The sequence below is a fragment of the Sipha flava genome, unplaced genomic scaffold (genome assembly GCF_003268045.1).
Source record: "Sipha flava isolate LNK unplaced genomic scaffold, YSA_version1 76_pilon_pilon, whole genome shotgun sequence".
Classification (NCBI taxonomy): domain Eukaryota; kingdom Metazoa; phylum Arthropoda; class Insecta; order Hemiptera; family Aphididae; genus Sipha; species Sipha flava.
In genome coordinates, this window is record NW_020273616.1 from 2,984,261 (window position 1) to 2,995,179 (window position 10,919).

Consider the following 10,919-nt stretch of genomic DNA (forward strand, 5'->3'; position numbering starts at 1 on the left):
TTTTTTTATAGTTTCTTTTCCATTAAAATATGAATTATTAGAATTGTATTGGTAAAAATATTAAAAATATTAAAATTGTATTAATATTATGATATAATATTTTTAATTATTATAATTTTTTTTATTACTTAATGTTACTAATATTTAATTTTTAATACTTTTATTACTTAATAATACTTTATATTATTATATAAACTATAGAATTTTAAAAAAATGTAGTCCTGTGGTCTAAATAGATCATAGACAGTCCTAAGTCTGTTAAAATTGGTAGGAAAATGTTAGTATAATGTAGTACTTAACAAAAAATATTCAGGAACTAGTGTAAACCTAAAATAATTCAGGACCCAACTAGTGTAGTACCTAAAATAATTCGGGACCCAATTCGGATGCAGCCTCGTGGATTACACATTTCAGTACTTACATAATTTGTATTTATTCTGATATTCGTGTTATATAAGATATTACTAGAAGATGAATATTTAATGAAGAAGTCGATGATTCCAGCACGATTGAACCTGCATCTAATTATTTTATCTACCGTTATTCTTTCACATATGAAATTAATTCAAACTTAGATATTATTCCAAATACATAATATATACTTTTTTTTCAATTTTGAATTTTCCTATTGCATCAATTATTATTTTTAACATGTAAAACTAAAAATATTTATAAATAATTTGGAAATATATAATAGGTAATTCCCGTCACGTTAATGCGTTACTACAACGCTTTCATATATTATTAATATTATTATATTATAAATTATATTAAAATAAAACAATTTTTTTAGGCTACCATATCACAAATTTGCGTAAGATCAAATTAAGTGTCTGGAACGTCAACTTTTTTTGAACATTCTATAACCCGACCTACTATTCATTTGAGTATAAATCATTATATATATATATCATTATATATCCAAGTCTGTAGAAGCATGTAAAAGAAATGTAATAGATCAACAAGTTTTAAAGATGATAATAAAGGAGTATTAGCCATTTAGTGTTGTGAAAGACCGAAAATTTGTAAAATTATTGAATATCTTAAATCCAGGCTATTTTCTACCATCCAAAAAAAACTTTAACAAAATCTCGACTGCCAGTAATATATAACGATATTTACGATAGAATAAAAGACGATATAAATGAAAACGCCGATTTTGTTAGCTTAATTACCGATAATTGGACTTCAGTTAAAAATGAAAGTTATACAACTGTAACCACTCACTTTATTAACCGTGATTGTGAATTTAAACATATTTACTTTCATGTTTTAAATATTCTGAATCACATACAAGTGAAAATTTAAAAAATGTGCTGATACGAGTAGTTACTGAAAGGGGCTTGGACAACAAAGTTACTGCGTGTCCTTCTGATAATGCGGCAAATATTTTTGGAGCCATTTCGGTGTGTAATTGGGGACACAAGAAACAATAAAAATGTTTACCGCAGACTTTTTCAAATTATGAAAAAAAGATTGTGTATATTAGCGATATCAGTTCCATGTGAAAGAATATTTTCGAAAACCGGTCATACGATAACTGAGAAGAGGAATAGATTGGACAGTAATAATTTTGAAAAAATTATATTTCTAATTTTTAATTTGTAAACATAACATTTATTTACTTTTTCATTATAATTTTATTTGTAACATATACTCTTTCAATCATTTTATTATTTTTACTGTCAAAAGTTTTTATAGCTATTAATTTTGTTCCATATTTTATTTATGGTTCATCACAAATGAATCTCTTCACAAAGATCTAAAAATACCCACCGTCAATGAACTTGCAAAAATACATTACAAACGTTTCCACACCAAATTAATAAGTCACCCAAATTCTCTCATCCGAAACATGTCCTCTATATCTCTCCCTGGTAATGTTAAACGTTGACTAAAAAGGAATTGGTCAAGATATTTACTTTATTAATTATATAAAAATTAATATGCAATAAAAAAAAAAAGAAAAAAAAATATTCTGAGGTATTTTTAATGAACAATTTCCTTCTCACATTAATCATGCTATTGTTATATATTATTGTATCAAATTTAGTTATTGTTTTAAATAACAGATTGTATATATTTCTTTAAAAAAAATAAATAAAAAAATATTTTATTTATAAAATGTTATGATGACGGTAGAAAATGTTTAAGGTCACCAAATCTGAGGGTAACTATTGTTTAAGTTGGTATTACATTTTTCGTTTGGATTCGCAAACCGTTATCAAGGGAGTCAAGAGTTGAGAGTCGAGTATCTGTAGTAGTACAGTAGTTGCGAGTTGTGAATCGATAATTTTACTGAGTTACTGAGTCACCAAATCTTGTAACACTGATTCGAACGACTCGCCTAGTTTATTTTTATGAATTAACTCATCGATTCGACTAGCACATGAACTACATTTCCCTAATAATTATTATATCATACGCAATAGTACAATGTATAAAAATATACTAAATAATAAAGTCATAAGGTCTACTGTAAAAATTTACCAAAGATGATTATTTATGTTTTTATAAAAAAAAATTAGAAAATAAATGAATACCTATATTAAAGGTATTAGGTTTAATATGCATGAAAAATAAATATTGAAAAAAAGGTCATGGGGGGGGACTTATTCCCCCCCCCCCAGTTCGAACATGGAACACCACTAGGTAGAACAAAACATTTAGATAATAACCAATTATACAAAACCGGTATGATTTATTTACAAATTTAATTTATTAGATCTCACCAAAAATATCTTACCTAACCTTACCTTTTTATAATTGCCGATGAAAAATAATTAGGGGCCTATGCAACTTCTGCGTTCATGAACTATGATGTGAACACTATCATTGATTCCATCTTCGGAAAAAAATAATAGAACTCGTTAAAGTCGTCATATTCGAATATTTCAGTTCAGTTGTTTGTGTATTTTAATTTATAAATCTGAACATTTATTTAAAACCATGGATTCAAAATTAGAACAAAAGTAGAAGTCCATATTAAAACTCACCTAAATAAATTGAGTTTGTACTTTTTCATTTTAGTTTCTTTTTATTTGACATTTTTTGTTTCTTCATAGCATAGTACTTAAGCAGGGTATTTTCATAAAGTATTACATTATTTGGATCCATTTTTAAGAATGTACTACATTCACAACAAAGAACTATTAACTTGGATCATCAACTTGAAAATAATTGAAAAATATTTACGTCTATAAATCGTCCGCCCGCAACCAGGACACTCGCTCGCGCACGTCGCCCGCCTGCTCGCAAAATCGCGTTCATCTAGAACGCAACGTTAGACGTCGATTGTTGACTGCGGGTTTTTGCTGGACACTTATATCTTTTTTACTATTATTTATATATTATTTACTTTATACTATTAATTTTTTTTTTTTTTTGGAAGTGTAAATTGGCCCACCAGCTACAAAAAGTTGGACAACTCTGGTTTAGTGGAATCATGTATTGTTAATTTATATACATTTTACTTGTATTAATAATCACAACTTCCGTATTTCCATTCGCACTTCCATCTTTCATCAATTAATGTATTCATACAATCAAACACCTACATATTACTTACAGCTGAGAAAAATTCATCATAAAGAAAGAAAAAAAAGAAAAAAAAGATATACAGTGGAGCGTCGATTATCCGCACGTCAATTGTCCGTACTACAAAATTTTTGAGTACAAATTTATTTTTAGTTTAATTTAATTTAGTTTTATCATTCGTTATGTTATATCATGTACTATAATGTTATATATATGTATTTTTTTTTATTATGTATGAATATTATATTTAATATTATATTTAGTAAATTAGTTTTTCACTTTATATTACAATTTTCAATGGTTGTTTGATTATTCGCACAAATCGATTAATAGCATCCCCTTCGGTCCCAATTAGTGCGGATAATCGACGTTCCACTGTAATACAATAAAATCTTTTAAATTTGAGTCAAATTTAAGTTGAATTGAATAAATCAAAAAAAACAGCACACAATTTTATTGAGTTTGACGTGAACCCGGCGACGGCCGTTCACCACAACGGACGCCGCCGACCGTATTTATAGAGTCTCCTAATCAGCCGATAGTTCGCGGATCACAATACCGACGCGTCGCACCCCGCACCTTCCTTCAGGAGCGGGGAGAGCGGGGAGAGCGGGGCATCGGCACCGCCGATGGCAAGTGTCGGCGGAACGATGAGCTGTTGTTCGTCAACTCTTCGTCTGGTTACATTGCCACTTTTTACGTCCATACATTTCGCATCTCATTTTCGCGCATAAAAATAATAACAAGATTTTTTTTTTGATTATTATAATTAATTTTTATTCGGTGGTCATTACATTGCGCCTGATCTTGTTTATTATTTTTTATTATTATTATTTGAGTTAATATACGGCCCACTGGCCATTACCACCTTACTATCAGCGTTGGTGTTTGTTCTTTCTTTTTATTATTAACTTGTGCGTTGTGCTCCTTACGGTCCACGACAAGTTGCCAGCTTTAATAATTTAGAATAGATTTTTGTTTTTAGAACTACAATTTTTTTTTATTTAAGCCTCCCCTAAGTGCAATGGATGTTATTTACAAGACCATGTGAATTTTTATATTCGTTATTAATACGAATTCTATGTGAATAAAAAATGTAAAATGTATCACTGTTGTTTTAAATTTATACTTTTGTAAAATAATCATAATGGGAAGTATTAAATTATTAAAAAATATCATTTAACGGATGTGTGTGAATATATTATTCTATGAAAATAATATATAATAGGATTATATAAAACAATAGGTATATTATAATATTCAAGCACCGACCTGCGATTTGTATACACTGAACAATGAATTGAAAATAATAGTCTGCAACTTATTTGTCCTTACAATGAGATACTAGTTTACGCATTATAATATAAATAAAGATGCCCATACATTAAAGAAAACCAATTTTTTTTTTTTTAAATAATCACAAACTTGTTTGCGTTTTGATTTTTTTAATTAACTTTATATTAAATCTGACGTTAAAAATTCAATACCTACTCTTTTTTATAAATTGTTCTTATTATTTTAGTAATTCTTTTTCTTTTGGGTTTTGCCGACCAATATGACTATCTCGTCATACATCCAATCCTCCAAGTCAGCTGCTCTTGCTTTCCAATCTAATCTTCTACTTAGAGGTTTCATATTCCTCTTCACCACGTCTAACCATCTCAGCTGAGGTCACCCAAGAGGCCTTTTTTCTTCTCGATTCTTTGACATTACTATGTGCAATTGATAAGTTTCAGGCATATCCAGCCCACTATAATATTCTACTTAATTGATTTAAATAATAAATTAAATTAAAATATTATATAATGTATAGGTATCATAAAACAAGTTATAATTAAAAAAAGTTTAAAATATTTTAATTGATGAATTTATCTACCCCTCTTTAAATTATTTTGCATTAAAGGTGAGAAGAGGACACTAAAAATATCCCTTTCGATTTTGTAGTTATTTCATAAATAGGTCACTGGTACCATCATACAATTAATGTCATGAACTAAAATGTGTTTAACCTATATCTACTACAGTACAGACATGAGTTAAATATTATAAATTATTTTAAATTTAATCTAAGGTACATGGATGACAAACTAAAAGCTACTAGAGTCCAGAGAGCTGATTTTCAAAGCTTAATTCTCTTGCATGCCACAGTATAAAATAAATATATTTTGATTCATAGGGTTAATAAATTATATAATTTATTGATATATAATAGTTATACATGTATAATTCAATAATAACTAAATTGACAAAGGAAAAAAAAGAAGTATATACTTGTATCGAACCTAAGAAGTTTAATTACTTATATAAAGATAAGAATATGTATATTATATAAATATGAAGATAAGATTACTTTATTATTCCTATTGTTATATAATTATTATATCCTTATAAATAAATTTACGTAAAAAAAAACTTCTTATTTAAAATTTACCACTGTTTGAACTTTTTCTACAGCCAACTTGAAATCACTTGCCTTTATTAATAAATTATTCATAATATCATAACCTAAATATAATAACCAGTCTATACATAACTGGTTTATTTTCTTTATTTATTAAATATGAGGAATATTACTTATTATAAAATAATTTTTACCAAGAAATATGAGATGAAACTAAAATATGATGAACATTCTTATACCTATTAATTTAATTTAACTTAATTTGCTAATAAAATGAAATAAACTAACAGACTAACTTCATCAATGAAAATATTAGCTTTCTGATTTTAGAACCTTAATTGAATGTAACTTATAATTTAAGTTTAAAAAAATTAATAATGAAAGACAATCAGCTCTAAACATCAAACACATTAGACAAATACATTTTTATTTAAAAAATATAATAAAAAATATAATGATAATAATATAAAGATCAACAACAGTTTTAGTTATTTTTCAATCATACCCGTTCTAAATAAGTGAAAATAATTTTCATATTATTTTTAATTATTAAAAATATGCAAATTACTATTATAGATTAGAAACCAAAATGAATAATACAAAGCAAGTAATAAAATTGAGTGGTTGTTTGTTTTTAAGACAAAAAACAGGGGATAGAATCTGAACAGGTGAAGACTCAACTATACATTTTAGTCCTGATATTGAAGAGAAAGTTGTAAAGATAAACATTCTGAACAATGAATAAAGAAATATAACAGAAATTAGTGTAAGATAAATAAGAACACCAAAATGGATATATGAAATGACAAAAATTTACAAAATAAGAAATAAATAAACAGAGGCTATAGCATACATTTTAAATAAAATAAAAAAGTGTAGTGGCTCTTAAATAAAATAGGCTATTTTAAAATTGCATAATAACACTAAATATTCCCTTAAACATACTTATGTTTATAAAAATAATTGTTTTTACTAAATACTAGTGTACTAATATTGTTACCATGAAAGCCATATTATACAATAAAGATTAAAAATATATTTTTGGTAAAATGTATAACTTTATAAAAAAAAAAGTGTATATAGATAGAAAATATAATCTAAAGAAATCAATAGGGCAGCATCTCTCCTATTTCTATTGACCACTGAGAATGGATGGGAATGATTCATAAACATTATGAGAAAATATAAAATCAATAGAAGTTGCCACAGGAATGATGTTAAAAAGATAAATATAAAATAAATTGCATTTAATTACTACTTATTAGTAACATAGTAGTAGTATATATTAATACATATAATTCATTTGTTTGACATTCAAAATCAATTAATGTAATTTATAACTATAGTGATTCCACAGAATATAAATCATATAATATAAAATATTTTTTAATACAATTATTTATTATGTTTTGGTAAGTAAATTGCAACCAACACTAGATGAATATAAAATAATATAACTATAAAAATATCTATAATACAGAGTGAAAATCTATATATTTGTTAAAAAAATAAAAGATAAATAAAATTCCAAAATGCCAAAAAGTTAATACACAATAAATGTAATTTATGAAAAGAAAACACTATTTTACCTAACAATGTAATCCTTGACCTTCATATTTAATCACCAAATGTCTTACATATTTGATTGTAGCTTCGTCTAATCCTAGTTTTAATGATTCTGCATCAAATTGATCAATTCCTCCTTGACCCACAACATAACCATTCAGTCTAGCAGCTACATGAGATTTTATTAGATCATCTCCAGAATCAAGACCCAAGTCTTTGCATAGATTTTGATGTTGTCGCAATCGATATTTTTGATGATAGCTAAATAATTATGAATATTTAAAATAGGTTATTGTTTATAAAAATGAATACTAAAATAAAATATAATTACTCTTCTGCATTGAAAAATTCACCAGCTGGTTCTATTTTAGTTAGGATATCTAGACCTTTAGCTTTCTTCTCATTAAGAGTCCTCTCAGCTTCTGATTTTTGTTCTTTATTATGATAATATATAAATGATGAGTACTAAAAATAAATAATATTCTATTAAAAAAAAAACATTTGAATATATAAAAGAAAAATTTAGTGAAAATAACATACCTGTTTTTTAAATTTCGCAGTTGGGTCATGATGGTCCCAAAACATATTTAATAGCTCTAAATAAGATACAGTATTTGGGTCATATTGTAATTGAATGGCTTCTGTGTAGTCACCACTAAAAAAAATTGCATTACGAAATAAGTAAATTAACAAGATATTTAGAATATTAATATGGTGATTAACTTACATATTTTTATATGTTGGTAAAAAATGCTTTGATCCACCTGCGTAACCAACTCTTGTAGTTATAACTCCTGGAGTAGAGCCAAAAAGACTGTCAGGTGCCCAAAAACAACCCATAGCAAATGTAGCTTTTTCACTTGAAATATCAACATAGTGTAAAGGTTTCATTTTCTATAAAAATAAGAACACTTATAAAAATTTTTTCACTAAAAATAACAAATAAATAAATTATGAGTTAGTTGAAAGAATAATAGTATTTGTATGAACCATAAACTACTAACTCACAATGAACAAAAATGAGAAAACTTTATACTTTACATAAACATAATGATTTAATTATTATCATAGCTTGGATAAACTATCCATATAAAACAATCAATTATAAAGATTAGAATTGATAATTATTCATCTTAAACACAATACATAAAGCTGAATTATATAGAATAAATGATAAAATTTCAAGTGGATATTGCATCAGAGAACAAAAACTAATTACTGTGGATAAAATAATCCCTAATTCTCTGATGTAATATCCACTTCAAATAGAATCTATTATTACTTAGAATTTGATAAAATAAGATAATATAACAAGCTTTTTTCTGTAATTCTTACTAATAATTTTTTTAAAAACAAAATAAAAATACATTTATACATACATTTTTAGAGTTAGATATATAAATATGAATAGTACTTCAAGTATTATACTTATCAATTCATATATTAATAATAAGATAATAACTTGGATACTTTGTTCAGGAAATATTTATATATCATACAATATTATACATACATATACTGATGATTTCAATAAATTTATAAAAAAAAAAAAAAGTTATAATAGTATAATTGGTAATTAATTTTTGTATTTAGTTAACAATAGTCAATAAAGTTCATAGAGTTCAGTGATTAAAATATAGATTGTATGAAAGTATACAATTTTAATTTTACTTTTTGATCATTGACTATTTTATTTCTTTGACTAAATAAATCATATTAACAACACTAGGCATTCAAATTTGATGGGTATTTTCTTTCATAAACATTTAATACATAGATATTAAGTAATATTTTATTTGTAATTCATATTGTTTGTTTATCAAATAAAATAATAAATACCTAGTATTAATGAAACTATAACATGTATCTATGTAGTATTATAATACCTAACACTGAAGTAAAATATTCAATAAATAAATAAAACATTTAAAAAAATATTGGTTGATTTTTTTTGTTTTTACAACACTATACATTATAATACAATATAATTCATTAATTTATAAGTAGTGAAATTGTAATTTTTTTCCAGTTAAGTGTACAACAGTTGGATAACTATTTTCTTGTTTTCATATTTTTGGTAACTCTCCATAATTAATCAGCGATTCAAAGGTTAGGGATCACTATATTCAACTTTTAACTCCACAAAATATGGTCAGAACATTATAATAATTATTTTTATATTATATTAATTAGATATAGGACAAATAGTAATCATTAAAATTTGTTATAGTTATAACAGTAATAAACAATAATAATGTATTGATGTTATAGGATTCAGTTTTAATGAACCCTTAATAAAAGTTAATTATTAAGTAACTCAACTATATGTTAATCAACAACTATGTTCTATATGTAGTAATGGTTTGAGAACTTTATAATTTTAACTACATATCAGAATGTCTGGTTAAAGAATATTTTATTTTAACTTTTACTGCATTTCAGAATTTGAATACCAACTACATATCAAGATATCTGGTTAAAGGGTATTTTATTTAAACTCTTACTGCATTATCTATATTTCAGCATTCCAATACCAAATTCCATGAGTATATATTTTAAATAATATTTCCATACTGCAGTAGTACTTAAAAAATGTAAGTTCATAATATTTTTTATTGTTGTAAAAGCGATTATTGTGCCCCAATGATAATTAGTTTCACAACTAGGTATATAACATATTGATTTTCAGTGTTTTTTGATACTTTGCATTCTAGGTATTGACTATTTAACTATCAATAATTAATTAGGAGATTAGGTAGGTATTATATTGCTTTAGATAAAAGCTAAATTGAATACTTGCAAATTTTCCTAGTCATAAACTGTAAGTCCAGTAGAAATAAATGCGAAAAAAATTTTAGAGTCAACTTACATTTTTGGTCGAATTGAAAACTTTAAAAATCCTTGTAAACATATATAAAGCACCTTTTTGAGTTCTAAAAAGTATTAGGTTAGATTAAACTAGAGTTGCTAGTAAATTTATAACAATTTAAATATATCAAATAACAGTGAAAAAAAAGTTAAAAATCACTCAACATAAACTAGACACGCAAGATATGCGTTTGAACACAAGTTTGATTTACCTGCGTGGACAACGATTAAATATGAATGATCTACTAAAAATTCAGAACGAAAAATAATTAAGTGCAAGTAATTATTGTGGTCCTTCTTCTCTCACCAACCGATTATTATCTTTTTAGCATTATCATAACTGATAAGATATCTATGATAATGCGTTACGAAAAAATTTGGTAATATTTACTCCAAGGACATACCTTTACATATTTTATTCTTACCGAGCATGGCTTGAAATAAAATACTAATGAAATATATTTTAAGCGATGCTCATGGAGGGTAACTCGTTAGTTAAAACTAGTACAAATTCATAATTAGAGCGCACCAGGGACGTATACAAAAA

General features: G+C 25.6%; 1 protein-coding gene across 3 annotated transcripts; it reads right to left on the minus strand.

Moving 5' to 3' along the window:
* Nucleotides 1-7,437: 7,437 nt before the first annotated feature.
* Nucleotides 7,438-10,691, minus strand: LOC112692701 (peptide methionine sulfoxide reductase). 3 transcript variants are annotated; one of them, XM_025567446.1, is made up of 6 exons: nt 10,585-10,685; nt 10,374-10,437; nt 8,232-8,398; nt 8,045-8,159; nt 7,836-7,969; nt 7,438-7,765 (listed from the first exon to the last, which is right to left on the minus strand). In XM_025567446.1, the coding sequence occupies exons 2-6, from the start codon at nt 10,413-10,415 to the stop codon at nt 7,528-7,530; spliced, it is 696 nt and encodes a 231-aa protein (XP_025423231.1). In that variant the 5' UTR covers nt 10,416-10,437; nt 10,585-10,685; the 3' UTR covers nt 7,438-7,527. The 3 variants fall into 3 exon arrangements, with proteins under 3 accessions (XP_025423231.1, XP_025423230.1, XP_025423232.1); XM_025567445.1 differs by having other exon boundaries at nt 10,374-10,691; XM_025567447.1 differs by lacking the exon at nt 10,374-10,437 and having other exon boundaries at nt 10,585-10,684.
* Between the last annotated feature and the right edge of the window lie 228 nt (nt 10,692-10,919).